Source organism: Galdieria sulphuraria (assembly GCF_000341285.1).
Source record: "Galdieria sulphuraria unplaced genomic scaffold scaf_18, whole genome shotgun sequence".
NCBI lineage: Eukaryota > Rhodophyta > Bangiophyceae > Galdieriales > Galdieriaceae > Galdieria > Galdieria sulphuraria.
The window spans coordinates 86591-110966 of NW_005178457.1; the positions used below are offsets into that span (position 1 = coordinate 86591).

The 24376-nt window shown below is 36.7% G+C and overlaps 15 protein-coding genes across 19 annotated transcripts; 7 read left to right on the top strand and 8 right to left on the bottom strand.

Annotated features, from left to right (window-relative positions):
• The first annotated feature begins 30 nt into the window (after positions 1-30).
• Gasu_25080 (kinesin family member) lies at positions 31-4122 on the top strand. Of its 2 annotated transcripts, XM_005706590.1 has the most exons (6): positions 31-374; positions 417-1484; positions 1541-1766; positions 1820-2327; positions 2389-3782; positions 3964-4122. In XM_005706590.1, exons 2-6 carry the CDS (start codon positions 423-425, stop codon positions 3978-3980), a joined length of 3207 nt encoding a protein of 1068 aa, XP_005706647.1. In that variant the 5' UTR covers positions 31-374; positions 417-422; the 3' UTR covers positions 3981-4122. The 2 variants fall into 2 exon arrangements, with proteins under 2 accessions (XP_005706647.1, XP_005706648.1); XM_005706591.1 differs by having other exon boundaries at positions 2389-4091.
• Position 4123: 1 nt separating this feature from the next.
• Gasu_25090 (hypothetical protein) lies at positions 4124-6440 on the bottom strand. Of its 2 annotated transcripts, none has more exons than XM_005706593.1 (2): positions 5289-6440; positions 4124-5235 (listed from the first exon to the last, which is right to left on the bottom strand). In XM_005706593.1, exons 1-2 carry the CDS (start codon positions 5858-5860, stop codon positions 4302-4304), a joined length of 1506 nt encoding a protein of 501 aa, XP_005706650.1. In that variant the 5' UTR covers positions 5861-6440; the 3' UTR covers positions 4124-4301. The 2 variants fall into 2 exon arrangements, with proteins under 2 accessions (XP_005706650.1, XP_005706649.1); XM_005706592.1 differs by having other exon boundaries at positions 4124-5238.
• A 10-nt stretch (positions 6441-6450) lies between these two features.
• On the top strand, positions 6451-7511 carry Gasu_25100 (translation initiation factor). The gene is made up of 2 exons (XM_005706594.1): positions 6451-6978; positions 7035-7511. Exons 1-2 carry the CDS (start codon positions 6514-6516, stop codon positions 7221-7223), a joined length of 654 nt encoding a protein of 217 aa, XP_005706651.1. The 5' UTR covers positions 6451-6513; the 3' UTR covers positions 7224-7511.
• Positions 7512-7515: 4 nt separating this feature from the next.
• Gasu_25110 (transducin family protein / WD-40 repeat family protein) lies at positions 7516-8440 on the bottom strand. Of its 2 annotated transcripts, XM_005706595.1 has the most exons (4): positions 8383-8440; positions 7804-8327; positions 7616-7759; positions 7516-7557 (listed from the first exon to the last, which is right to left on the bottom strand). In XM_005706595.1, the coding sequence occupies exons 1-4, from the start codon at positions 8429-8431 to the stop codon at positions 7549-7551; spliced, it is 726 nt and encodes a 241-aa protein (XP_005706652.1). In that variant the 5' UTR covers positions 8432-8440; the 3' UTR covers positions 7516-7548. The 2 variants fall into 2 exon arrangements, with proteins under 2 accessions (XP_005706652.1, XP_005706653.1); XM_005706596.1 differs by lacking the exon at positions 7516-7557 and having other exon boundaries at positions 7726-8327.
• Positions 8441-8450: 10 nt separating this feature from the next.
• Gasu_25120 (X-Pro dipeptidase) lies at positions 8451-10851 on the top strand. Its single transcript, XM_005706597.1, has 9 exons — positions 8451-8538; positions 8588-8623; positions 8684-9116; positions 9193-9282; positions 9341-9553; positions 9603-9875; positions 9923-10055; positions 10106-10641; positions 10695-10851. Exons 1-9 carry the CDS (start codon positions 8453-8455, stop codon positions 10764-10766), a joined length of 1872 nt encoding a protein of 623 aa, XP_005706654.1. The 5' UTR covers positions 8451-8452; the 3' UTR covers positions 10767-10851.
• Positions 10852-10860: 9 nt separating this feature from the next.
• On the top strand, positions 10861-11961 carry Gasu_25130 (3-hydroxybutyryl-CoA dehydrogenase). The gene is made up of 4 exons (XM_005706598.1): positions 10861-11025; positions 11076-11217; positions 11275-11850; positions 11891-11961. Exons 1-4 carry the CDS (start codon positions 10888-10890, stop codon positions 11929-11931), a joined length of 897 nt encoding a protein of 298 aa, XP_005706655.1. The 5' UTR covers positions 10861-10887; the 3' UTR covers positions 11932-11961.
• Positions 11962-11964: 3 nt separating this feature from the next.
• On the bottom strand, positions 11965-13090 carry Gasu_25140 (ATP-binding protein involved in chromosome partitioning). The gene has a single exon (XM_005706599.1). It carries the CDS (start codon positions 12960-12962, stop codon positions 12006-12008), a length of 957 nt encoding a protein of 318 aa, XP_005706656.1. The 5' UTR covers positions 12963-13090; the 3' UTR covers positions 11965-12005.
• A 30-nt stretch (positions 13091-13120) lies between these two features.
• Positions 13121-14061, top strand: Gasu_25150 (hypothetical protein). 2 transcript variants are annotated; one of them, XM_005706600.1, is made up of 3 exons: positions 13121-13766; positions 13820-13898; positions 13955-14061. In XM_005706600.1, the coding sequence occupies exons 1-3, from the start codon at positions 13164-13166 to the stop codon at positions 14026-14028; spliced, it is 756 nt and encodes a 251-aa protein (XP_005706657.1). In that variant the 5' UTR covers positions 13121-13163; the 3' UTR covers positions 14029-14061. The 2 variants fall into 2 exon arrangements, with proteins under 2 accessions (XP_005706657.1, XP_005706658.1); XM_005706601.1 differs by having other exon boundaries at positions 13820-13981.
• A 14-nt stretch (positions 14062-14075) lies between these two features.
• On the bottom strand, positions 14076-15170 carry Gasu_25160 (uncharacterized protein). The gene is made up of 3 exons (XM_005706602.1): positions 14732-15170; positions 14185-14657; positions 14076-14131 (listed from the first exon to the last, which is right to left on the bottom strand). The coding sequence occupies exons 1-3, from the start codon at positions 15092-15094 to the stop codon at positions 14128-14130; spliced, it is 840 nt and encodes a 279-aa protein (XP_005706659.1). The 5' UTR covers positions 15095-15170; the 3' UTR covers positions 14076-14127.
• A 10-nt stretch (positions 15171-15180) lies between these two features.
• Gasu_25170 (purine nucleosidase) lies at positions 15181-16641 on the top strand. Its single transcript, XM_005706603.1, has 5 exons — positions 15181-15497; positions 15558-15822; positions 15876-16150; positions 16206-16296; positions 16363-16641. The coding sequence occupies exons 1-5, from the start codon at positions 15191-15193 to the stop codon at positions 16556-16558; spliced, it is 1134 nt and encodes a 377-aa protein (XP_005706660.1). The 5' UTR covers positions 15181-15190; the 3' UTR covers positions 16559-16641.
• A 4-nt stretch (positions 16642-16645) lies between these two features.
• Positions 16646-17340, bottom strand: Gasu_25180 (methylmalonyl-CoA epimerase). The gene has a single exon (XM_005706604.1). It carries the CDS (start codon positions 17334-17336, stop codon positions 16683-16685), a length of 654 nt encoding a protein of 217 aa, XP_005706661.1. The 5' UTR covers positions 17337-17340; the 3' UTR covers positions 16646-16682.
• Positions 17341-17345: 5 nt separating this feature from the next.
• Gasu_25190 (transcription-repair coupling factor (superfamily II helicase)) lies at positions 17346-20210 on the bottom strand. The gene is made up of 5 exons (XM_005706605.1): positions 18723-20210; positions 18377-18664; positions 17995-18321; positions 17795-17941; positions 17346-17722 (listed from the first exon to the last, which is right to left on the bottom strand). Exons 1-5 carry the CDS (start codon positions 20112-20114, stop codon positions 17375-17377), a joined length of 2502 nt encoding a protein of 833 aa, XP_005706662.1. The 5' UTR covers positions 20115-20210; the 3' UTR covers positions 17346-17374.
• Positions 20211-20800: 590 nt separating this feature from the next.
• On the top strand, positions 20801-21261 carry Gasu_25200 (ubiquinol-cytochrome c reductase subunit 6). Its single transcript, XM_005706606.1, has 3 exons — positions 20801-20931; positions 20981-21088; positions 21146-21261. Exons 1-3 carry the CDS (start codon positions 20863-20865, stop codon positions 21176-21178), a joined length of 210 nt encoding a protein of 69 aa, XP_005706663.1. The 5' UTR covers positions 20801-20862; the 3' UTR covers positions 21179-21261.
• Positions 21262-21265: 4 nt separating this feature from the next.
• On the bottom strand, positions 21266-21970 carry Gasu_25210 (uncharacterized protein). The gene is made up of 2 exons (XM_005706607.1): positions 21514-21970; positions 21266-21456 (listed from the first exon to the last, which is right to left on the bottom strand). The coding sequence occupies exons 1-2, from the start codon at positions 21920-21922 to the stop codon at positions 21347-21349; spliced, it is 519 nt and encodes a 172-aa protein (XP_005706664.1). The 5' UTR covers positions 21923-21970; the 3' UTR covers positions 21266-21346.
• A 25-nt stretch (positions 21971-21995) lies between these two features.
• Positions 21996-24300, bottom strand: Gasu_25220 (glucosyl transferase). Its single transcript, XM_005706608.1, has one exon. The coding sequence runs from the start codon at positions 24241-24243 to the stop codon at positions 22018-22020; it is 2226 nt and encodes a 741-aa protein (XP_005706665.1). The 5' UTR covers positions 24244-24300; the 3' UTR covers positions 21996-22017.
• Positions 24301-24376: the final 76 nt, after the last annotated feature.

The window sequence follows — 24376 nt, forward strand, 5'->3', positions numbered from 1 at the left end:
AGAATACTCCCCTTTGACAAAAGGGCTTTGTTATGAGAAAGAAAAGGAAAGGAATTGATATTTATTTTGTTATTTAACTATCTCTTGGAAAACATAAAGAATATTTCTACCGATCAAAGTGGATCAAGTTCAGTTAATTGTTTTTCATAGTCCATAGAGAGACATACAACATCTCAAAATTCATAAGAAATTTTAGGCGGGCAATTTGAACCTTTTAAGGGATCTTAGCCAGCACAAACGATCTTCGTGTCTCACTTCTTCTTGGTAGACATATTCAATCTACGTTATTCTTTCGTTTATTAAAAGACGCTTGAGTTTTACGAATTGTCGAGGAATTGTATTTGTTGTTTCTAGTGACTGATATGGAAGAAAGTGTGAGGTCAAAAGGCGGTACACTTTCAACTGCCTCTAGTAAGGGGAGTATGGAAAATGGAACGACGATGGCTTCGTCCAACCAAACCCAGTCACCAGGAGGCTTTGCTTCTCCTGTACAATATATCAAAGGAAAAAGAGCTGGTGAAGAAGAAAAAGCTGTCAATGTGCAAGTTGCTCTAAGATGTAGACCACTCAATAAAAAAGAACAGCTTGCTGGAGAAGAATGCGTAATATCTTGTAATGAAACAAAAAAGGAAGTAAAAGTAGTTGCTAATGGTGAAAAGGCAGCTAACACCGTTAAGAAATCACAGACAAAGTCTTTTCTTTTCGATAAGGTTTTCGGAATGGAAGCAACCCAAGAGGAGGTTTATGAATGTGTATGCAAACCTATTGTAGAAGAAGTATTGAATGGATACAATTGTACAGTCTTTGCTTATGGACAGACAGGAACAGGAAAGACTCATACTATGGAAGGCCAGAGAGATGAAAAGGATGGTCTCACTTTTGATATAACAAACACAAAAGACTTGAAAAGGAAGTGCCCACCTTCTGCAGGTGTAATTCCTAGAGCTATTCGTCATATATTTCATTACTTACAGGATATTCAAGCAGAATATACTGTAAGAGTCTCTTATCTTGAATTGTATAACGAACAACTGACAGATTTATTGGGTATCGATGGAAATGAAGTAGACTTGAGGATATATGAGGATCCACAAAAAGGTACATTTGTTGCTGGACTGGAAGAAGTTCCTGTTCGATCCGAAGAAGAGATATTTTCTATATTAGAAAAGAGCGCAGTCAAAAGAAGAACTGCCGAAACACTGATGAATAAGTATTCTTCGCGTTCGCATAGTATATTCTCCATTACTATCCATATCAAAGAGTCTACACCAGAAGGCGAAGATCTTCTCAAAGTTGGTAAACTGAACTTGGTTGACTTGGCTGGTTCTGAGAATATTGGTCGAAGTGGTGCTCAGAATATGAGAGCTCGAGAAGCTGGAAATATCAATCAGAGTTTACTGACTTTAGGAAGAGTTATCACTTCACTTGTAGAACATCATCCACATATTCCCTATCGAGATTCCAAACTTACAAGATTATTACAGGTAAAGAAAGTTGCCAATTGTTTATGTTCTGTTGAATATCTTACATTCTTTTATAGGAGTCATTAGGTGGAAGAAACAAAACATGTATCATTGCAACAGTATGTCCTGGAGTTTCTTCTTTGGATGAGACTTTGAGTACTTTGGATTATGCATGTCGAGCAAAGAATATTAAGAATAGACCAACAGTCAATCAAATGATGGCCAAACGAACTCTCATTAAGGAATATACGGATGAGATTGCTCGATTAAAGGCCGAATTAGAAGCTACCCGTTCCAAGAATGGTAAGAAAACATATATACCATTATTTGAAAATGAATAATAATAATCTGATTAGGAATTTATTTGCCTACGGATATGTATGAAAAACTTATGGCCAAACAGGCATTACAAAGCGATACTATCGATAATTTAGAAGCAAAGATGGCAAAAACAGAAGAAGAAATGGAACAATTGCGCAAGCTATTTGAAGATAACAAAAAAGAATTGGAAGAAACCAAACATACGTTGCAACGAACACAAGATCGTTTGAAACATACCAAACGTAAACTAGCGGAAACTAAAAGACAATTGAAGAAAGTTACTAAGGATAGAGATGAGAAAGAATATCTGTTGAAATGTCACAAGGAAACTGAAGTAAAGTTACATGGTCAAGCAACAGATCTCAAAGGCACATTGGAGAAGAGTTTGGAGGATGTTGAAAACTTGTTTGCCAAAATTCAACGAAAACAATCCATTGAGGATCATAATATAGAAGCTGCTTCTCAGTTTGCTCAACAATCTCAAACTACTGTCTCATCTTTGCAGCAGAATATTCAAAGATACTTACAAGAACGTGTTCAAAGGTTTGTGGTTTTAGCAATTGAATATGAACATATGATAATGATATGAAAAATTTTTCATTAGGTATGGTTGGATAGAAAAACAAACTGATGAATTTTTACAACTTCAACGAGAGCAAAGTTCTAAAGTCAAGCTCCAAGTGGAAAATTTGCTGTCTCAAGCCAACAAAGGTTTGCAAGAGTTGGTGAAAGAATCCGATGAATATACCAAACAATATACTGAGAGACAGAATCACTATGGAGTTGATTATCAAAAGAACATCAAACATATGCAAAGTGTTTTTGAACAACTGGTCGAAACGTATACGGAAGATAATAGAAATATTCAACAAAATATTAATGAGAATATTGAAAGTATTCATTTGTTTGCACGGCAGTCACTTGATCATCTACAACAACAAGAGAATTCGATGCAAGTGTTTCTAAATAGCCAAGTACAACATTTTCATGATATTGTCAATTGTTTATTTGCAGAAAATGAAAAACAAAAAGAACGACTACGAGCAACAGAACAAGTCATAGAAAGCAATGCTCGAAAACAGAGTGAATTCTTAGACGAGGCCAAAGATGAAGCATTCAAGGCCATACAAGCTACATTAGATAAACTTGTAACCAGAAGCAAGTCAGCACAAGCTGAAGCTACCCAAGAAAACAAAAATACTTTGTTGGACTGTTCGAATGGATTGGCAATTATGCAACAACAATTAGAACGAAATGTATCACAAGCAGAACAAAACTTGGAAGAATATCGTCAAGATGCTATTCGTTCTAAAACCAAGATGGCTGAGGAAACCAATCAATCACTCAAACAACAGATAGACAGAGAGTCCGCTGCTCTTCAAAAGACAGAATTATCCACGAAACATTTAGAACAAGGCATGAAAGAAGCAGACCGAACAAGAACGGAAGGATTGGAATTGCATAAGAATTTCCTTGAAGATTCTCAAAACATAACTCGAGATTATGTGAAGAGAAGAGATACAACTTCTGAGATTACAACTCAAGAACTGTTGAATTCGAAGAATCTTACTGAGGAACATATTGAACAAGGCATACAAAATGACACGAGAACAGCGGCAAAAGTGAAGGATGGTCTATCTGAAGAACAATCAGCTTTACAAGATTTCAATAAGAAACAAGTTGGATTTGTTGATAGTATTGCCAGTTCGGTTGATGAGTTGATGACTTCCGGATTACGTGTGGACGAACCAACAAGTAATACTCCTCGCAAGAGACAGTGGAATTATCCTCAAGTCTTAGAACGTACCCAATCATATGAGGAACTCTTGAGAATATTTTATGCCAATTATAAGGAACCAAGTGAGATATCCGATGAAAGTGATGATAATGGTGTTGATGATCAGCAAGAAGTTCTTAAAGATAGCCATGTTGTTAATGGAGTTTCCGATATAGAATTGCCAACTTCAAATGATGAAGTTTCTTTGTCATCTTCTCGAGGTAAGCTCAATATTCAAGAGAAGACATCGGACACGCTTTCCGATAGTTCGAATAAAGAAAATTGCTATGCTGTCGATCTTCGTCAGCGAGGCAGTCTCTTGAGACTTCCAAAAGTCTCCATGCGACGAAATCATTAAATGACTGCTTTGAATCATTACTGACTTGATATTTTTCTTTTCAGTAACTATACCCGCTTAGATACGATATTCTTTGTTGCCGCTCCATTTTTCGGATGCAAACGGTGATGTGATATATTATAATGCTATATATATATATATATATCTATTCACCAAGGAGTGATTTTCATCACTAGTAATCAAATGAAGAATGAAATGATCATTTTGTAAGTATTTTGCTTTATGTATTGATATATTTGTTGACGACTATGCATTACCATTTTTGCGCATATCATTTCAGTTCTCCTTATGTTTTGAAACAACATTATGCAAGTCCAACAACCATCGAATGTGGTTATCTATTATCGATAAAAGGGTTGTGTGTGAAAGACCAATCATTACACTATTCGAGGTTCTCATCCAATACATCTTCTTGTGAAACATAATTTTCAGAAAACTCTTCACTTTCATGCATCTCCATAATAATATTCTCATCCACGCCATTCTCTTCTATTCCAAGAGAGATATCTTCTTCATGAATATTTCCATTGAGACAGAATTGATCGGTTTCCTTTGACAAGTTCAAGGCATTTGCGTCTTGATTGTTTTCCTCCAACCCATCTGCATCTTCTACCCATTCACTCACTTGCAGTATTTCATTCCTATTCGGTGTCTGATAGATTGTGAAAACTTGTTGCTCTGTAATATCTGAATAATTGTCCATGTTCTCAAAAGCATTCGTTTCTTGTTCTTCGTCCAGATTCTTAGAAAGCTCTATTTCTTCTTCCTTTTCTTGCCATTCATTAGAAAAGGTTTCATTCCAATCGTTTCTACTCACTCCTACGCTTTCCTGATGCTCTACACTTTCATCATTCATTACATCAACAACATCTTCTGAGACAGAGCAATCATCAGCTGATGAGAGACTATTCCAAGGGTTGTCAACTGATAAAGTAACCGATATAAAGGATGTTGGAAAGACAACAGAATGATTCTTCTCAGAGTCTTCATCCTTCCATTGCTCTATGTCACTTCTTGAAAAGTTCTGTGTGATTGTGTGCTGTAAGGATTCTTCCCATTTCGGTTCCTTTTGCCAAGCTACCCAGAGAAACTGAGTCAACTCCCAAATATAATACACAACATGAACGGACAAGTTCCATAAATATTGCAGTCCGATATACAATCCTTGAAATGTAACTAGTACTGTTCGCTTCATGATTCGAGTTCCTCTTGCAACACCAAACCAAGAAGAATGTTCAAGACGTTGATAAACAATCAAAGCACAAACCAATAGGAAAAGAACGAAAGATAGAATCAGTTTCCAATGACTTTGCCTGCTTCTATAAACGATTTTCAGTTACCAAAAGAGTATAGTTTGGTATCCACTTACTTTTTAGTGATACTTCTCAACTGCTGTGTTCCTTGTTGTATATGTTCAGAATAGTTTTGCTGTTGTGATTGCGTTTCCCTTAATAGTCGTTCATCTTTCCTTATTCTATCGAGGTTACTATTGGTTACAAGCACTTGAGAATTTAATATTTGCTTTGTATTTTGTAAAGAAGACTGTATCTTTGTATTCCAATCATCAGGACGCTCCTCCTCTGAAGTGTTGTGTGGTCTTCTCCTCCGTAATCTTTGTTCTTCCAATAAAAGTTGTCGTTGATGTTGTTCTTTCCACTGTTTCCAACGTAACAAATCAATTCTATGTTGTTTCTGTAACTGTTGAAGTTTTTCTTTTTTGGCTTCTACTAACTGTATCCACTTGTGTCTTAGGGCTTCATCTTCTTCTTCAGCTATAAATAGTTCCAACTGCTCTATTGCTTCTTGAAGTTGTTTCAAATCCGATAGATTAAGTTGTAAAAGCTCTTCATTCTCTTCTACTAGATAACCTGTATCTTTCAGCTTTTCTTGTCTTTGTTGGCATTCAGTTTGTAAAGTTTCTATACGATTCACGAATTGCATCAAAATAATTTGATATTATTCACGTCTCTCAACAAAGAGATATAAATAGTTAATGTTCCATTCACATCAAGAGAGGATATTTCTTACCTTGTTTGATATGTATTACTTTCTGAAGAGCTAATCTTTCCAAAGTTCCATTCTGGTCTTGTTTTGTCTCGGAGCACATTTTTTTTCACAACGGTTCTTTTCGACGGCGGTGGACGCTGTTGAAGCCACTTATCAAAAGCCATCTTTGTTGTTACGGAAGACTTTGCAGTTCTTTTGGATGGAATAAAAAAAAAGGTAATAAAGGAAACAAGAAATAGCTCAGTGTAAGACAAAAGAATGATGAACTGGAAAAATACGAAAATAGGGACAACTGATGCTCGTTCAAAAGCATTAGTGATGTGTATTACTATCTGAAACTAATCACGCGCTTTTATTTTCTCCTTTATACTAACAGTTGGTTTTGTAGGGAAGAGGAGGAGTTGTGATAGGTTTGAATACTTTCACATAGAACTTGAAGCTTTTCTTTTTGAAATTGTTTTGTTGATCTATAAAAGAAAGATATAAAGGGCTTTGATCTTCTTTTTCATGGGATTATTATTATTAGTATTAGTAGTATTTCCTTTTGTTTCTTTCTGGGATTGTCGTCCTCATCATCGTCCAGTACGATGGAAGAACTTTCTCAACAAGTTAATGACCTATTACAATCAAGAAGATATGATCCTGATATATTAATAGACTTGGAAAGATATGTAGAGGCACAGTGTTTGGAGGGAGCTTATGATGGTGACGCCAATTTAGCTTGTTTAAAGCTTTATCAGTTTTATCCGGAAAAAACTAACTTTTCCATCGTATCCAAAATTTTATTGAAAGCTTTGGCAGCACTTCCTAGTTCTGATTTTATCAGTTGTTTGTATTTACTTGGTGAGAAAACCCAACGAGAAGTTCCTGTAGCTACCGTGATAAGTTGGGCAGATGCCTTGGAATCTGGAAACTTTGTGGACTTTTGGAATAGTCTACAAAACAACAAAGATATCATAAAAGGATTGCCAGGTATAGAAGACTCGTTTCGAGAGTTTATGTTGGCTGTCATTTCTCGTACTTATTTCCGAATTCATTTGTCGGTATTGCAGGTAATACAAGCCTAATAATTGAATAGTGTTGGTTACTCATCATATTGGACTGATAGAAGTTACTTTGTTTGTCTCAAGATGACTTGATTCGCTTCTTAAACAAACATGGAATGACAAATATTACAAATGATATTCTTCAGTTTCCAAGTACGGAAGAAAACCAACCTCGTCCTAAAACTATTGGAGAACAATTGCCTTTAAGAAAAGTACTCGAGTCCTTGAGTAACTATTCTATTCATTCATAAAAAAGGGAAAAGATTCGTATTTCATGATCATCGCATCCAGTTATGACATATTCTTCATTGTTGGTTATAGCAAAGTCTAATATGGTATCAGAATGTCCATGAAATATTTTTATACAACTTGCTGTTCTTATGTCCCATAAACGAAGCGTATGATCTGCTGAGCCGGATAATAAAAGTTGGCTTGAGTTTCCCATCAACCATTTCACCTTTACAACCGCACCTTCATGTTGCCATCGATATCTTTGAATGGACCTTTCCATATCCCAAACAGATATAGTTGCATCTGTTGAACCTGAAGCTAACCAACGATATTGATAAGAGAAGTCTAAACTTTCTACAGAGTCGTTGTGTGGTTTGGGTCTTGCAAGAATTCGGCCACTTTCTGGTTGAACCAATAATATTTGACCATCTGTTGCTCCACTTGCCACAATGCGGTCTTCAAAAGGAGCACTTTCCATACAAATAATCGCTTGACCTAGTAATGAAGGTGGAATGACTTGTAATGATGTTGGTGGTGCTTCAAGTGCTCGAAATACCTATCTCCTTATCAAAATGAGTCAAAAGGGAGGAGTTCACCAACCGAAATATTTCCATCTTCCATTCCTAATACAGCATATTCATCTTGTCTACAGAGACAACCACTCATAACTGGAGCTTGAGTAGTGAACACATTGACTGGATTTCCATCGGACATGGACCAAATCCAAGCAGTTTGATCACTACAACCTGCAAAAAGGCACGAAGAATCTTGAAACCAACGAAGGAATTCAACACTACTAGTTGGACCAACCAAATCTGAAATAAGTGAACCATTTGAGGCGTTGAAAACTTGTACAGAACCATCGAGACAAGCAGTAGCGAACAAAGTTCCATTGGGACTAAACTTTGCTAGACTTTGAGAATCTCCACGTTCCTCTACAGTATGATAAGGTTGCACCTGAGACCCATCTTGTATTTTCCATAAGCAAGCTGTTCCATCTCCTGAAGCGGTAAGAAATGTGTGGCAAAGTTGCGGATGGCAATCCACTGCATAAACAGGTTCCTTGTGCCAAGAGATGGTTAAAATAGAATCATCCAGAAAAGTTTCGTCATCCTCTTCTTCATCTATATGTAATCAACAACTACTCATATCAATAATCAACAGTTCTTTCTTTCTCACCTTCTACTGACCCAACCATTGTAGGTGAAGTAGTTTCGTCATTGGACATTGTTTGGATATTTCAAAGCGGATGGAGTCGGTTGGAATGGATTTTATGAAGGCTGAAGAAAAAGTTGTTCGACTACGAAAATATTTGAAAGACTTGCAATTGGATGCGTAAGAGAAGAGACTTGAATGAAACACTTTTCTAAATATTCAATTTTAGTTTTATAATACCCAGCGAAGACGCTCATCAAAGCGAGTATGTTGCTTTTTATGGAAGAAACGACCCTGAAATATGATTTCTTGCTTTGTCTCATAGGTATGTCGCCAACTGTGATCAAAGACGTCAGTTTATTTCAGATTTCACGGGTTCTGCTGGCTTCGCAGTCGTTACTCAACAAGAAGCACTGTTATGGACAGATGGAAGATATTTCTTGCAAGCAGAGAAAGAGTTGGACCCAAAAGTATGGAAATTGATGCGTATGTTGGAAGACAAAAGTATGGAAGATTGGTTGGTGGATTGCTTTATTGCAGAGTCTCCACAAACTGTACGAAGTATTGGAATGGACGGAAGATTTATTTCGGTTGCTTCGTTCAAACGCTTAGAAAGAATCTTGCAAGATAAATGTCCATCCTGCGCATCCCTAGTGTTGCTTCCTATTGGGGAAGAAAACTTGGTAGACAAAGTTTGGGGTAAACATAAACCTCCCATTCCAAAGAGTTTGGTATTTTTACACTCAGAAGAGTATGCGGTAAGTCAATAAATGAAAGATATGGAAGAATGGACTGGAAAATTGATTGAATATCCATGGTGTTAACTGACTATAGGGAGAATCAGTAAAAAGTAAACTAGCAAGAGTTCGTGAGTCAATGGCAAAGAACCATTGCAATCTATTGATTGTTTCAGCACTGGATGAGGTATGTACATTGATATTACATAATCTTGTTGAATAAGCCATATTCAATTCCTAATAAGGTTGCATGGCTTTTCAATCTCCGCGGTTCGGATGTAGAATATAATCCTGTCTTCTTATCTTACGCTATTATTACTGAAACTCAAAGTCTATTATTTATGGATTCGAGTCGGTTAGAAAAGGAAGCTCAACAGAGTTTAAAAGAACAAAATATACAAACTATTCCATATGAAAATATCTTTCAAGTGTTGCAAGAGAAAGCTAAAGATTGCATAGTAAGTTACATTGGCTTCTTTAAATAGAGTGCTTAAGATATCCTTTCAGGTTTGGTTGGATAAAAACAAGGGAAATATGGCTCTTTATCAAGTTTGTCAAAATGCTCCTTGTAAGAAGATTGTGGAAAACCCTTGTCCTATTTCATGGTTTAAAGCAGTAAAGAATGAAAAAGAAGTTCAAGGAGCTAAAGAGGCACATGTAAGAGATGCAGTAGCTCTCATTACTTATTTTGCATGGTTGGAACATCAAGTCGTAGTTGAACAGCAAAAACCAACAGAATGTGAGGCAGCAGACATATTAGACTCTTTGAGAAGCAAACAAGTAAGTTGCTTGAAAAGTGTGTTGAAAGATAATGGACGATTGTATAGAGTTTGTTTGTCTCTTTATCCTTTCCAACTATTTCTTCAGTTGGAAGCAATGCAGCTATCATTCATTATCGACCTAACCCAAAGGATTGTAAACGAGTGGACAACGAGCATATCTATTTGTGTGATTCTGGAGGTTGGCCAAAGCAATTCAAGCCACTTGTTTTATCACTCTGTCGTAATTAGGTCAGTATAGAGATGGCACTACGGATGTTACAAGAACGTTGCATTTTGGTGTTCCATCGCAAAGAGAAAAAGAATGTTATACAAGAGTATTGAAGAGCCATATTCAAATGGATACCGCCATATTTCCCAAAGGCACGAGTGGATTAGCTTTGGATTGTTTGACTAGAGCTCCTTTATGGAAAGTTGGTTTGGATTATCGTCATGGTACTGGTCATGGTGTTGGTTCCTTTTTGAACGTTCATGAAGGACCTCAAAGTATAAGTTTTCGACCATCTGCTAGTGAAGTTGCATTGGAACCTAATATGTTGGTAACAGATGAACCAGGTTATTATGAAGATGGAGTGTTTGGTATAAGAATAGAAAATGTTTTGTTGGTAAAGAGTGTGAAGACTCCCAATCAGTTTGGAGGAAAGCCTTATTTTGGTTTTGAACACATTACTTTTGTTCCTATGGAAAATAGACTGATAGATTTGAACTTGTTGACTGATGAAGAACTGGCCTGGATCAATCGTTATCACGAAGAATGTTGGAACAAAGTGAGTGCTGTATTTCTATTTCTACATTCAAAAGTTATTTTTATGTTGATAAGGTATCACCTCATTTGAAAGACGAAAAGGCTTTCAAGTGGCTTCAAGAAAAGACATGTCCCTTGTCTAAATAAGAGGTTAAGTAAATTGTGTTGATTTTGTTGGCAATCTTGTTACTATATTTAGTAACAATTGAAAGGAACCCAAAAAGTTTTAGTTGTTGGAAATTGTATTGACCCATAGACATTCACATAGATGACTGGTGTTGTTTGGAAAGATACTTTTAAAGTCTGGTATAGAGCATTTCAACAGTACAATCTATCCGTCAGGTTGTTCAAGAGAATGTTGTCTTCTAAGGATACTAAAAATACATCTCACTCTGTAGTGCCTAGAGTAAGACTTGCAGTTATCGTCGTCGATCAAAAGTTGAACATGGTGCATAGAGCAATATTCAAACAATAGGAGTTGTAGGCTGTGGTCAGATGGGATCTGGAATAGCTCTAGTTGCTGCACAATATGCTGAAGCTAAAGTATTGTTGTATGATAGCAATCCACAAGTGAGTGCCAAAGCGTTGGAATACATCAGTAAGAATTTCTATTTAGCTATAAGTACGCTGCATAAATCAACTTGTTTTACGTTAGATAGTCAAGTGGAAAAAGCTGTTCAAAAGAATCAAGTCAATAAGGAACAGTCTGCTTCCATTCTACAAAGAATAGGACCTGTAGGGAACTTGGAAGGGTTAAAAGACTGTGACTTTGTTATCGAAGCAGTTTCTGAGAATTTGTCCTTGAAAACGAACATTTTCCAAAAACTGGCACAAATAACCGCTGCTGATGTTATCCTTGCCTCTAATACTTCTTCTATTTCGATTACGAAGATTGCCTCAACTATTCAGGAATCGGGTCGAGATGATAAAGTTGTTGGTATGCACTTTTTCAATCCAGTTCCCGTGATGGATATAGTAGAGTTGGTTGTTGGTCTAAGTACCAGTGCGGCTACTGTTCAAATAACTCAATCTTTGGCTCAAAAGATGAATAAGAAGGTTTCTGTTGTTCAAGACTCTCCTGGATTTATTTCCAATAGAGTTCTTATGCCTTATATCAACGAAGCCATTTGTGCTCTTCAAGAAGGTCTTGCAAGTAAAGAAGATATCGATCAGATAATGAAATTAGGAACTCGTGTGCCTATGGGACCTCTTACTTTGGCAGACTTTATAGGTTTGGATACTTGTCTCTCCATCATGCAAGTACTTCATAGCCAATTGGGAGATGACAAATATCGACCCAGTTCTTTGTTGATCAAATATGTCGATGCCGGCAGACTTGGAAAGAAAACAGGTCGTGGCTTTTATGATTATCATACCTGATAAGGATTATTCCTTAGCTATATTCAGTAACTGTAATAAATGAGTCACAATATTTTGAAGATGTTTTACACCTTGAGATGACGTACTGGTTTCCTTAAAAAGTGAAATTCCTTTTTCACCAGCCAATGCTATTTCATTATCCAACGGAACTTTACCTAAAAAACAAATTGCGAAATCCTGACACATTTTCAGAGCTCCTCCTGTTGTAGGTGCAAATATTTCTGAACAATTGCCACAACAGGGACAAACATAACCGGACATATTCTCCACAACTCCTAATACTGGAATGGAGGCCTGACGACAAAAATGAACTTCCTTTCTAACATCTAATAGCGATACTTCTTGAGGGGTCGTGACAATAATAGCACCATCAATATGACAATACTTTAAACACTGTACCAAAGTTATGTGTTCATCAGAAGTACCCGGAGGTGAGTCAATAATAAGAAAGTCCAAATGAGAGCCCCAATCCACGTCCTTCAAAAACTGTTTGATAATTCCGTTCTTTCTTGCTCCTCTCCATATGACTGCGTCTTCTCTACTTGGCAACATAAAGGCAATTGACATAACAGAAAGATTTTCTTCTACATAAACTGGTTGCCAACCAGTAATACTTTGATGAACTTCCTCTCCTTCAACTCCACACATATATGGAATGCTAGGACCACAAATATCCACATCTAGTAGACCTACAAAATACTCTCTACTTGCCAAAGCAAAAGCTAACTGCGAAGCAAATGTACTTTTTCCAACTCCACCTTTACCAGATAATATTAAAATCACGTGTTTTATATGAGAAAGACGAGAAGATATGAGCTCCAAATCAGGGTCCACTTGAGTGCCTTTTCCATTAGCACATAAAGACTGATTAGGACAACCTACACAAGCGTCTGCTTTTCCTGCGTTTTCAGACTCTGTTCCAGGACAGTTGGAAGGTGCATCTGCTGGATGTGTAGTCGTCATAATCAATCAATCAATCATAAACTCTTTTACAATCCCTTCACATGTCCATCAACATAGTTAGTTATTCAAAATATGCAACTCGTTACAATAAATTCGTTGTGCAATGCTATGAATAACGAAAATCATACTCTAAAGAAATAGAATAAGATCCACCATCAACCCTTTAAAAAAATAAACCAATTCTCATTGAGTCATTTCTGTATGTTTGTCAACGCAAATCTCCCGAGATACTCAAAACTTTGTAGTTTTCGAACAAATAATACTTCAACTACTCATCTAACAAAGTTTAAACACCTTTATTTTGATATTTGGTTAAGAACAACTCATTTACGCAAGAGTAGAGTATTACTGCAGTGGAAGTGCAAAGTACAAGACAACCCTGATGCAGAGAATACTGGAGGAGTTTTCAATTGGCAGCCTTCTTTGACAGAAAATATCAATCCAATAGACCACCCTAGCCTTATCAACGAAATGTTTTGGGAAGCGAAAAAGCAAGTGGAAGCAGCAAGAAGAGGTGAAAGAATGAGTGGAGAAGAGAGCATCGAGCGCTATCATCAGAGAGCAGCAGCTTCTTCTGTAAAGAAGAAACAAGAAACTCCCAAGACTATTTACTTACTTTCTCGATCAGAAAGACGTATTCGGAGACTGAAAAAACGAATTTCTGTGTTCTTTTCAGGTTTATTAGCTCCCATCGTGGATTGGCATTCGGTATTAAGGAATCGAATCCGTGAAATAGGACTAGTAGAATGGGGAGAACCGAAGCAACCAACAATATGTGAAAAGTGTCATTCCTTCGGTTTCAAGGTAAATATTGTTAGATGGCATATACTTTTGTGAATATTGAAATGGTCGAGTAGCCTTGTGCATATTGCAACACGTTGGGTGTTCGATATACTCAGACAGGGAGAGCCAAAGCAATTTGTATTCATTGTTTAGGTAAATATTATTCAAATAGAATAAACTGCACAAGTCTCAGCTATTGGAATGAATAGGATTAGGTTGGCAAACATGTCCACATTGTCATGGTCATCAACCAGAGTCTTGGATGCAAGATATGTATTTGTAATAAAAGTTTTATAAGGAATCATTTTAGTTACAATTGGCTGAAGAATCGGCTGAAAATATGTCTTGCATGGATTGAGTCTTTCGATATGACTGTGCATTATCATCTTTGGGTCTTAACTGTCTAGGCACATAACGACGGTCTTGATAGTCACTCAACCNCTTGGTTTGCAATAATTCATCGGTATAGTTGCATTTTAAGTAAGCAAAGGCCTTCACAATGAAAGAACGATCCTTCACTGAATAAATAGGTATGACTCTTCTGGTATAGTTGACTCCCACATTTTCCAACTTGTCCAATTCCTTCAAGGATTCACTGGACACTCTATATAGTTCTCCACGGACATTATTTCCGTATCCTTTCATATCTAGTAAATAAGGACTATAATAAGGACCTCCTATCACGAGAGGATACTTATCACAAGTCATAAAGTCTCCTTCAAATAAGGCACCGTCTTCTAATAAGTGTGAATTGGGAAAACTCCGTTTCAAAGTTCCATATACAAATACCCAGTGACTTAGTAGTCTCAAATCTTGTACTCTTCCAGAATGCGATATTCTAAGATATTCTGCCAGTTGTTGTTCAACACTCAATAACTTGGCGACCTGCTCATTCACTGAAAGTGAAACTGACTGAATCCAATCAATCGTAGAATAAATATGCAAGGATATATATATATATATATATATATATATATTCCACTTACCTCCTTCATACACAACCTATCTTCTACCAAGCTACCTTCACTACTTGCAATCTGGTTATTGTCTTCCAAAAATTCACTTGTTGTTTCCTCTGGTCCAACGAAAGTGGAATCTTTCCTATAAACATCAGAATTCTTTCCAGCCAAAGGTGTCTTATAAGGATATGGAATGGGTCGAGAAGCGTATATATTACCACCATGAACACTATGACTATATATTCGGTTTTGGGAAAATTTGCCGTGAACTGAAGACTCTGGAGAAGTTGGAGGTGTGGCTGACTGTAACACTCCAACCAGTTCTGCAGAAGGTCTTTTTGTTAAAGGTCCAGTCTCAGGAATATTCTCGTTATCTGTAGTAACTTGCATCAAGTTATCGTTTCATTCCTTTCCTAAACAATCTCCTTCTTATACACCATCATTAACAATCGACAAATCATTGTTTATTATTCTCTCTTTTGTGAAATGACTAACTTGTACAAAGGAATAGCCCTACAAGATAAGGTTGATATTATGAAGGAAAGGAGACCCACTCCTGTTATACTTGATTGTGATCCTGGTCACGATGATGCTTTTGCCATAGTTTTGGCAGCTTTTAGTCCAGAAGAACTTTCACTGTTGGCCATAACAACTGTTTCTGGAAACCAAAGTTTGGAAAAGACAACTCTCAATGCTCTTCGTATTTTACACGCTTGTGGCTTTCAGGAGAACTCAATACCTGTTGCCAAAGGTGCTAGTGCTCCTCTCATGCTTCCGGAATTGGCACAACCTAGTAAGGAGAATATGTAAGGAATGTTCCACGACGTGAGACTGAATCATTCTCTTCATTTAGAAAGTCAAGAAGAGTCAATCTCTTTAATTGTTTCTACCCATTATGATACTTCTTATCATCAACCTCTAGTTGGAAGACATCCTGTGGAAGTCCATGGAGAGTCAGGAATGGACGGAGCTGAATTTCCTTCAACAGTCATTCCAAAACTAGATCAAAGGAAAGCTTGGAATCTTATGGCTGATATTGTTCAATTGTATTCTCCAGAGTTTCCATTAACCATTATCGCTACAGGACCTTTGACAAATATTGCTTTATTTGTTACTCTGTAAGTAGTACGATTGGATAGCACTCCTTCTTTTTCTTATTTTGTTTGGTTAGATATCCTGAACTTCGTCGTAATATTCGAATCGTATTTATGGGAGGCACTTTTGAAAGAGGAAACATTCATCCAACGGCAGAATTTAATATACTTCATGATCCAGAAGCAGCACATATTGTCTTCCATTGTGGAGTTTCTTTGACTATGGTCCCTTTAGACTTGACTCATCAAGTTTTGGTCACCCAAGATATTTTAGGAAGAATTCATGCTTTAAATACTCCATTTGCTAAGAACATGGCAGGACTTGTTGAATTTTTTCGCAATTCTTATCAAAGTTAGTTGTCTTCATTACCAAAGCTTGAAAGTGCTCATAACTTTATGTACTATAGAAACTTTTGGTTTTGCCTCACCTCCTTTACATGATCCATGTGCAGTAGCATATGTTTTGGATGCTTCCCGTTTTGAAACGCAGTTGATAAGGTAAGCCTTTACATGTGGAAGCTATGGTTCTACAATATATATATATATATATTCATTGTATAATAGAGTTGAAGTGGAAACGGGTAAAGGACTTTGTGCAGGTCAAACTGTTGGAGACTTTTATGGTCGCTATTTAAGGAAACCAAAGAATGTCAATGTAGTACAGAAGATGGACATTGAATGGTTTTGGCATAGAATGTTGCAGTCATTAACAAAAGCAAATGAACAGAGTCCGTTAAACAAGAATGTAAATTCCTCATAGTCATTCATTCCTCAAGCACTTTATAGCAAACTCAAGTTTTCTCAGAAAGCCTTTTAGAAATTGAATACCATTTTCCAAAAGGCTAATCTATGAACAACAACATTTTTTAGTTCCTTTCTATTTATCAAGCAGAAACTCCCTTTGCAGTTGTTTCCTCCATTAATTCTAATAACACACCATTGGAGTCTTTAGGATCCACGAATACCGAACGCTTTCCATGGTCACTGATAACAGGTTCTTCTGTTTGCATATCCACGTGATTATCTCTCAATCGCTGTATAGTTGCTTCTATGCTGGGCACTTCTAAACATATATGATGTATTCCACCAGAGTTATTACCGGCTAGAAATTTCTCAATGGGACTTGCCTTCCCTAATGGCTCCATAAGTTCGATATTAGTGTTGCCCAATCTGACAAATATGACTGTTGCACCCATCTCCACGTGTGGCACAGGTTTACTGACATCTGCTTCAAATACCTTTTCATACAATTCTGCGGCATCTTGAACATCCTTCACTGCAACAGCCACATGGTTCAACTTCCCTAACTTGTATAATCGGGAGACTTTCTGTCGGTCACTATCCAATTGTGGTGCAGAAAATAGAGCAGAAGCTACCTTTAGAGAAGATAGGTCTCCACCTTTAGTTTCCAACTGCTCTTTTTCAACAGACAAAGTACGACATTTCTGATAATGTGAAAGAGTAGGAGTCTTACTGCTAAGTTGATGAATCAAATAGTTCCGTGAGTAGAAAAGTCTTCTTATACTACCCATGGCCATTTTCTCCATTTTGCTTTGAGATATTTTCATGGGATGCTTTATTGTGCTTTCGTCTGAAATTCTTGAAAACGCATCTTTTCTGCCACATTCGCCATGTTTTGTAAAACTTGCCGCAAAATGTATAGTATTCTTTCTGGATCCTTAACGGTTGCAATCATAGTAGACCTTAATACAGAACGTATAGCAATGATATTATTTTCTAATGGGTCTCTTTCCTTTTCTTCTCGAACCAATACAAAGGAACGTAAATATTCATGATGTGTGGAATTATTATTATTCTCAACTGAATGGAACACTGTGGCACAAAGGCAATCCCACGTTAACTTTTCCATTTCTACTACAACTTGCACAAAGTCTTCTTCTATGCATATAGCCGAAATTCCAACCTAACAACAACAACAACAACAACAACAAATGAATTTGAGAAACTTGCAATTTTTTCTATACAGAGTTCTTACTTTTCGAGCCAATAACTGTATTCTGGATACTTGAAATAAACAAGATACAGATGAGGGACATTCACCATAATTATATTTCCAAGTATTTTCAAGCCAATCCATTTCTTTTGTATTCGTCACTTGTCCCAAAGTTCGATAAGCTGCCATCTAAACTCCTCCATTCATCAACACCCTTCTTGAGATATTCATATGCAACTTACTCTTTCAGATTCAACCTTTATATATGACTCTGGAATATAACTTGGTAAAGTTACATTCACTTCACAATCTTCAACAACAGGAACCAGTTTTCCTCGAAGTCGATCCAAAGTATTTTTTAATAGATTCATATACATCTCAAAGCCAATGGAACCAACTTCTCCACTCTGTTCTATTCCAATCAAGCTTCCAGGACCTCGAATTTCCAAGTCACGATTGGCAACTTCATATCCACTACCTAAGGAACTCAATTGCTCCAATGCCTTTAGACGTTCGGTAGCTTCATTCGTCATTTCTACTTTGGGATCAAATGTGAAAATAGCAAATGCCTAAACATAATCAGAAGACTAAAGAAGAGGATTGGTCATTGTTACATTCACATACTTGAACTTTCGAACGACCTACACGTCCACGTATTTGATATAATTGTGATAAACCAAAACTAGTTGCTCTGTACACAATAATAGTATTCGCATCTGGAATATCCACTCCTGCTTCTATAATACAAGTTGAAATTAGAATATCATATTCATGAAAACTAAAGGAAAGAATGCGATCTTCGACATCTTTCATAGTTCCATCCGCATATAATATTCGGTAATGAGGAAACTTTTGTTTTATCAACTGTCCGATTCGATCAATATCGGCTATTCGAGGACAAACAATATAAACCTAATATTCAATACTTTCAATACCATCCATCCATAGAAAACATTCTGAAGCGGCTTACTTGACCATTTCTTGCGAGTTCCTTTCCAATATGATTATCCACTAAGGGATCATCAAAAGCCAATACAAAATTCTCCACTGCCAATCGCCCCTTTGGAGGAGTCAATATTAAACTCATATCTCGAATATTACCAACTGCCATATGTAAAGTTCTCGGAATGGGAGTTGCCGACAATGTCAACACATCAATAGAAGTAGATATAGTCTTCAAGCGTTCCTTTTGGTTGACTCCCAACCATTGCTCCTCATCAATAATCAAAAGCGAAAGTTTTGCAAATTCTAGTTTGTTTGACAACAAAGATTGAGTACCAACCAAAACATCAATATGACCCAAACTCAAATCTTGTTGCAATTGTCGTCTCTCTTTCATTCTCTTTGGAAAATGTCTCGATAACAAAGCAACTTTCACTCCAAAGTCTTCCATTCTATTCTGTAGAGTGCGGTAATGTTGACTTGCTAATACTGTGGTAGGACATATAAAAGCAACTTGTTTTCCAGCTCTAAAAGCTCTAAATATAGCTTGCATAGCAACTTCCGTCTTTCCAAAGCCAACATCACCACAAACAAGTCGATCCATAGGAGAGTCTCTTTCACACATATCTCTTCGAATATCTTCGATACAAGCAAGTTGATCGGGAGTCAACTCAAAGGGAAATGACTTGATAAAGTTGGCTTGTAATATATCATCTGCAGGATATCTAGGACGTTTTTGTTCTGCTCGAATGGCATACAATTTGACAATATCCACTGCAAGTTTATCGATGGAAACAAGTGCCTTTTTCTTCCTCTTTTCCCAACTCGAGCTCTTTCGCAAACTATCGAGTCGAGGTGCTCTTACTCTTTGTACAGCTACAGATTCTCTGGAACGAAAGCGATGTATTTCGTTGGCTCTTTCTACTGGAATATTCAACTTTCCGTCTCTATACTGAACAATAAAATATTCTCGATAGATGGTATTATCTTTAGACTTGTATTCCGTTCCTTTGAATATTCCTACACCAAATTTCATATGCACAACATAATCTCCGGGTAAGATGGATAGTCCAGGGGTTGCTCGATCAGCTTCCATCTGTTTCCACGATAGAGGTTCCACTTTTAGATGGGCATCTATCTTTGTTTCTATATTCTGTATCGCCCCATTTGCTTTGTCGTGAGAGTCATAGACAGTTGTATGATGTTTTTCATTGTGAACATTTTGCATATACAAATCAAAAGTCGTTTTGTTAGGCAACTTGGGGAAGCCGCTTTTGTATCGAACTACGTTACAACGGGAACAGTGAGAACGTCTGGAAAACTTTTCTTTCTCAAAAGGAAGCATAGGAAACTTGCCGCCATTATGATAAAGTATAAAACCAAAGATGATGGTTTCCTTATTCAACCACCAACTATTCATTCAGGTCTTCAACAGTATCGTTTAACAATGATAATACGATTCATATTCTCTCTTCATTCAATTCATTTTACAAAACAAAAAAAACTAATTCTTTTCATTCTCTTCACTTGGGAAAGCAAACGAAATAAGTATAAGTAAAAGAATTCTCACATTTCGTCTTTGTGTAAAATATAAAACGTCTCTTTCCGATACTATGTTGAGAATACAAGTGATAATGTCATCAGTTTCAAATCAACAACACTCAAGAATGGTCAAAGACAGTATTTCACTGAAAGTATTCTTGAAATGACTGCACTTCACAATACGAAGAGAATTGTAAGAAAATTCAAAAGCCAAGGGATGAAGTATATCGATATCGTTTAGAAATGTTTTTTAATGGTCTTTGTCATGAATAAGAATTTCCTACCTATTTACCTTATATGTTAACTTTATTGACTCCAGAGGTCTCCACCTTTGTGGAAAATGATCAACTATTTGGTTCGCTTTCATTCCCATTAGAGTTCAAAATATATCTAATGATATTGCAGTTTCTTAATATTCATCCTTCCATGATGATATAAAATTACTGTTTCAGTGTTTGAAAAGAATACGTTCCAGTTATAGACAAAATACATTCTATAATAGGTAACCAAGAAGAATGTAAGGAAATTGTTTTATTTTTTCAAGGTTTCTAACACACTTTTCTATTTTCATTACTTGTTTTATTCATTGGTGGGGGAATTAGTTGGATTATTATTGGAGAGTCGCCATGTCCGAAGAAGAGCCAGTGGATAAGAAACCCGAAATAGAAGAATCTTGTCAACCACATTGCTCTCACGTACGAGGCTTCATTCAAAAAGGTTTTATCAATAACCTTGGATTGTTAGGAATGGGCGGAATATCGAGCTTGTGTCAAACGAATCGAAAATGATACAACTGGAGAAGCTCACTGTACTGGACAATACTTGGACTTTTGGCGTTGTGTAGATCACTGCGTAAGCAAAAACTATTGTCCAAGTGTTCCGCTTTTGACTTGTTCTTGTTTTCGTTAGGCTGCGAAGAAAATATTCCAGACTTTGAAGTGAGGTCAAAGCTTGGTTGTCTAACCTTGATCTTTTGTCATAAAAGAACAATATTCAATAAATAAAAGTCAAAATAGAACAAGCAAATAATATTTTCCTGTAAAACTACTCATATGCACTTTTATAACACACAAATATAACAAAACAAACATCCAAACCAACGCTTCCTTTCTAAGATATATGTACATTCGGAGGTATCAAAAGAGTTTCTATTACTTGGATCTCTGAAGAACCTGCTGCAACGTCTTCTTCAATCACGGGAATATCATTCACAAAAGCTCCTATTCGGGAACAAAAATTATTCAAAAGCTCTCAATTTACGCAATTGTACAACTTACCTGTGGAGTTTTTAACAAGTGTCAAATTGGGCCCTAACATTGATGGAAAGTGATGAGTTCCGCTACTTAAGGAAGCAACAGAAATAGATTCATTGACAGTTCCATATAATAATAGCTGTTTCAACAAGGTATGATTTTGCAACAGTTGTAAGGCTTGAATAGCACCTATATTAAGGTCTGACAGTGTGTTCATCAAACCAGTATTATTGGGAGTGAAGACTGTCTCAGTAGCTGAAGGGTTGTTGTAGAGACTTAATATGCCTGCTTCTGAAGCCCCATCAATAATATCTGAAAAGTCACCCTTTGCTTTTAATACACTTTCAATAGTTGTAGCACCGTTTACAAAAGCAATACAAAATAAAAAGCAATAAAGTAAACACAAACTACGGACTTGACAGATGGCTTTCATATTTTCCAAAAATGCAAAATAATCATTTCTTTGTCCAATGCATTGCTATTTTTGGCTTCCAGAAGAGAGCGATGGCGACGATTCACTTCAACGTTTCATGATTCGGTAATCTTTCTACTATCTCCCATTTGACTTGCGGAATAAGAACATGTGCCTTTTTCTTCATCTGTAAACTCTTCTACGGTTTCTGGACATGGAGCAGTATAATATGGACCATTCTTACAGGCACTCAAAGTAACAAACTCCTCTCCAAGGTCTTCCTGTAGTTGTGCTATTTGAACATCCAAAGGCATAATATATTCTTGAATATGTTCTATCAAAAACTGAGCTCCTTGTAAACTCAATGCATAAGCCGATGTACCCCAACTGCTACAAGCAATAGTTATCGCATTGGAATCTGTAGAATTGTCTTCCAAATACCACACTTTCTCAAGTTGGATATTTCCCAAGGCATGTCTACGAAAGAATATCCAATGCCAAGGTTTTTGGTGTACTTTGGAACCCATCTCTACTGCTTTCATAATAGAAGGTAATCTTTCTATACCTTCCTTTGTAAAGAATACATCGTCTTCCAATATCAGGACGACTGGATACTGGTGTTTCAATATATCATTCCATATTCTCATATGTGAGTAAGTACAGGCTACTTGTCCTGTTGTAACAGAACTTGAAAATCCAGCAACTTTTGCATGAGAAATAGAAACAGGAGGATTGTCAAGAGTAAACTCGGAGAAATCGGTAGCTGGAAACCGAGTCAATGGAAAATGAAATGAAGCAGCTTTTTCTTGCATCAACTGCCAACGTTCTGAACAACTATTTCGATTCAATACATAAATATGAGAAAAAGGAATTGTCTCTGATGGAATATGATTGGCTTGTGAAGAAGATTCTACAATGGACCATGAGGATGATACTTGTGCATTTCCAAGTTGAGGTCGTAATGGAGTTGCATACTTCATATAGGACATTAACAATTCTTCACTGCTTGGTGACATTTGAATACTGTCATCCGATAGTTGGCAAATACCAGCATCGTCTACATTTCCCAAACGACTCCAAAAACCTTCTCCATTACAACCCAAATCATTTGCCACATCCTCATAAGTAACTATTTTATGTAAAGACTTGGCCCTTTGCACTAAATTCCACAGTCTTTCAAATACAAAAGGAACTATAGTGAAATTTCCAACTACTTGTTGATCAAAGCCATGAAATGAAATAGGTCGACCATCACCACTTCGCCTATTTCGCCACCAAGGAGAACGATCACTATCTGACAACGGATGAAAAATACTTTCAGAGGCAAATCTTTGAATACAAAAATAAAGACGCTGAGAACCACAAGAAGTGCAAACATCTTTGGTAGCCACTTCACATTCTTCCAAATGAGGTCTCAAATGTTCTACCAGCCTTCGAGATAATACAATAAAACCTCCCTGAGGTATCCAAGGACAGTTTCTACAAAATACATCTTTGCACATTTTAAAAGTTCCGTTGCCATGTCCACTTTCTCCATGCAAAGTGCACCATTCATTTCCACCTTTTACATGAACATCTCTTAATAACTCACTTAAGGGTCCACTATCGCCATTATCGATACGAACATATTCTGCAAAACCCATATATATCATCTGTCTATATCCATCAAAATTCTTCAAATATTCTTCTAATCTATCATGAAACAAAAATGTATCATCGTCTACAAGAACTATCCACTCGTGTTCTCTATCCGATGTTTCATTCTGCAATAGTCTATCACAGGCAACTCGTAGCCTTACCAAGTGACTCCAAGCGTTGAAGAAATCTATATTCTTCTCCCGATTTAAATCTGCAGGTCGAACAACTACTATGGGAGCACTTGGAAGTCTTTGATTAGCTACCAACAGTCCTTTTGAAGGTATATCAACTTTATCAGAAATCCCATCTACTTTTTCCGTAAAGAATAACACATTCTTTGGATGAAGAACAGATGCCCAAGTATTCCAAACTGCAGGTCCTCTAGATTCTATTGTTTTGTGACCAGACAAGATCAGATAAAGCAATGAAGAACCTTGGGCCTCCGAGTCAGCAACATCAAAACTCTTCGAACTATCAACAAAGGTCCAGTTGTTGTCGAGTTCCCCATTGTCACGGACTATGGTTGACTCTTGTAAAGTAAAACTACTCCAACGACGACCAACAACAACGTAACAAACAAATAGGAACAAAACGCAACTTCCCAATAGAAATAACTTTCTCTTCTTTCGACTCCATCTTCTTCTCCATTTCAAGGTCACCGGAAGAATATGAGGCTTGAAACTTTTAGCTTTTTTTGACAACATGTTTCATATTCACTATTGGACAATTGACCAGTTCCTAAAAATACAATTCTATTGAACAATTGTACTGTTCCTTCATTTCATTTTCTTTGAAGGATTTCAGGATATTATATTATGAGATGATCGTTGTTGAAAG

What these genes read in the sequence shown, in the direction of transcription:
- Gasu_25080 (XM_005706591.1), top strand. Translation starts at nt 423, where the DNA reads ATGGAAAATGGAACGACGATGGCTTCGTCCAACCAAACCCAGTCACCA. An exon ending in AGCTACCCGTTCCAAGAATG is followed by an intron (nt 1,767 to 1,819) that starts GTAAGAAAACAT and finishes TAATCTGATTAG; the next exon opens with GAATTTATTTGCCTACGGAT. An exon ending in TTACAAGAACGTGTTCAAAG is followed by an intron (nt 2,328 to 2,388) that starts GTTTGTGGTTTT and finishes ATTTTTCATTAG; the next exon opens with GTATGGTTGGATAGAAAAAC.
- Gasu_25090 (XM_005706592.1), bottom strand. Translation starts at nt 5,860, where the DNA reads ATGCAATTCGTGAATCGTATAGAAACTTTACAAACTGAATGCCAACAA. An exon ending in TTGAGAAGTATCACTAAAAA is followed by an intron (nt 5,239 to 5,288) that starts GTAAGTGGATAC and finishes AATCGTTTATAG; the next exon opens with AAGCAGGCAAAGTCATTGGA.
- Gasu_25100 (XM_005706594.1), top strand. Translation starts at nt 6,514, where the DNA reads ATGGAAGAACTTTCTCAACAAGTTAATGACCTATTACAATCAAGAAGA. An exon ending in TTCATTTGTCGGTATTGCAG is followed by an intron (nt 6,979 to 7,034) that starts GTAATACAAGCC and finishes TTGGACTGATAG; the next exon opens with AAGTTACTTTGTTTGTCTCA.
- Gasu_25110 (XM_005706595.1), bottom strand. Translation starts at nt 8,431, where the DNA reads ATGTCCAATGACGAAACTACTTCACCTACAATGGTTGGGTCAGTAGAA. An exon ending in AATGGTTGGGTCAGTAGAAG is followed by an intron (nt 8,328 to 8,382) that starts GTGAGAAAGAAA and finishes GATTACATATAG; the next exon opens with ATGAAGAAGAGGATGACGAA. An exon ending in TGGAAGATGGAAATATTTCG is followed by an intron (nt 7,760 to 7,803) that starts GTTGGTGAACTC and finishes ATAAGGAGATAG; the next exon opens with GTATTTCGAGCACTTGAAGC.
- Gasu_25120 (XM_005706597.1), top strand. Translation starts at nt 8,453, where the DNA reads ATGGAGTCGGTTGGAATGGATTTTATGAAGGCTGAAGAAAAAGTTGTT. An exon ending in TACACTCAGAAGAGTATGCG is followed by an intron (nt 9,117 to 9,192) that starts GTAAGTCAATAA and finishes AACTGACTATAG; the next exon opens with GGAGAATCAGTAAAAAGTAA. An exon ending in AGAAAGCTAAAGATTGCATA is followed by an intron (nt 9,554 to 9,602) that starts GTAAGTTACATT and finishes ATATCCTTTCAG; the next exon opens with GTTTGGTTGGATAAAAACAA.
- Gasu_25130 (XM_005706598.1), top strand. Translation starts at nt 10,888, where the DNA reads ATGACTGGTGTTGTTTGGAAAGATACTTTTAAAGTCTGGTATAGAGCA. An exon ending in CTCACTCTGTAGTGCCTAGA is followed by an intron (nt 11,026 to 11,075) that starts GTAAGACTTGCA and finishes CATGGTGCATAG; the next exon opens with AGCAATATTCAAACAATAGG. An exon ending in CAAAGCGTTGGAATACATCA is followed by an intron (nt 11,218 to 11,274) that starts GTAAGAATTTCT and finishes GTTTTACGTTAG; the next exon opens with ATAGTCAAGTGGAAAAAGCT.
- Gasu_25140 (XM_005706599.1), bottom strand. Translation starts at nt 12,962, where the DNA reads ATGACGACTACACATCCAGCAGATGCACCTTCCAACTGTCCTGGAACA.
- Gasu_25150 (XM_005706600.1), top strand. Translation starts at nt 13,164, where the DNA reads ATGTTTGTCAACGCAAATCTCCCGAGATACTCAAAACTTTGTAGTTTT. An exon ending in GTCATTCCTTCGGTTTCAAG is followed by an intron (nt 13,767 to 13,819) that starts GTAAATATTGTT and finishes ATGGTCGAGTAG; the next exon opens with CCTTGTGCATATTGCAACAC. An exon ending in AATTTGTATTCATTGTTTAG is followed by an intron (nt 13,899 to 13,954) that starts GTAAATATTATT and finishes TGGAATGAATAG; the next exon opens with GATTAGGTTGGCAAACATGT.
- Gasu_25170 (XM_005706603.1), top strand. Translation starts at nt 15,191, where the DNA reads ATGACTAACTTGTACAAAGGAATAGCCCTACAAGATAAGGTTGATATT. An exon ending in TCCGGAATTGGCACAACCTA is followed by an intron (nt 15,498 to 15,557) that starts GTAAGGAGAATA and finishes CTCTTCATTTAG; the next exon opens with AAAGTCAAGAAGAGTCAATC. An exon ending in TTTGAAACGCAGTTGATAAG is followed by an intron (nt 16,297 to 16,362) that starts GTAAGCCTTTAC and finishes ATTGTATAATAG; the next exon opens with AGTTGAAGTGGAAACGGGTA.
- Gasu_25180 (XM_005706604.1), bottom strand. Translation starts at nt 17,336, where the DNA reads ATGGCCATGGGTAGTATAAGAAGACTTTTCTACTCACGGAACTATTTG.
- Gasu_25190 (XM_005706605.1), bottom strand. Translation starts at nt 20,114, where the DNA reads ATGAATAGTTGGTGGTTGAATAAGGAAACCATCATCTTTGGTTTTATA. An exon ending in AACTCGCAAGAAATGGTCAA is followed by an intron (nt 18,665 to 18,722) that starts GTAAGCCGCTTC and finishes ATTGAATATTAG; the next exon opens with GTTTATATTGTTTGTCCTCG. An exon ending in TAGGTCGTTCGAAAGTTCAA is followed by an intron (nt 18,322 to 18,376) that starts GTATGTGAATGT and finishes GATTATGTTTAG; the next exon opens with GCATTTGCTATTTTCACATT.
- Gasu_25200 (XM_005706606.1), top strand. Translation starts at nt 20,863, where the DNA reads ATGTCCGAAGAAGAGCCAGTGGATAAGAAACCCGAAATAGAAGAATCT. An exon ending in GTCAACCACATTGCTCTCAC is followed by an intron (nt 20,932 to 20,980) that starts GTACGAGGCTTC and finishes TTGGATTGTTAG; the next exon opens with GAATGGGCGGAATATCGAGC. An exon ending in GGCGTTGTGTAGATCACTGC is followed by an intron (nt 21,089 to 21,145) that starts GTAAGCAAAAAC and finishes TGTTTTCGTTAG; the next exon opens with GCTGCGAAGAAAATATTCCA.
- Gasu_25210 (XM_005706607.1), bottom strand. Translation starts at nt 21,922, where the DNA reads ATGAAAGCCATCTGTCAAGTCCGTAGTTTGTGTTTACTTTATTGCTTT. An exon ending in ACTTGTTAAAAACTCCACAG is followed by an intron (nt 21,457 to 21,513) that starts GTAAGTTGTACA and finishes GTTCCCGAATAG; the next exon opens with GAGCTTTTGTGAATGATATT.
- Gasu_25220 (XM_005706608.1), bottom strand. Translation starts at nt 24,243, where the DNA reads ATGTTGTCAAAAAAAGCTAAAAGTTTCAAGCCTCATATTCTTCCGGTG.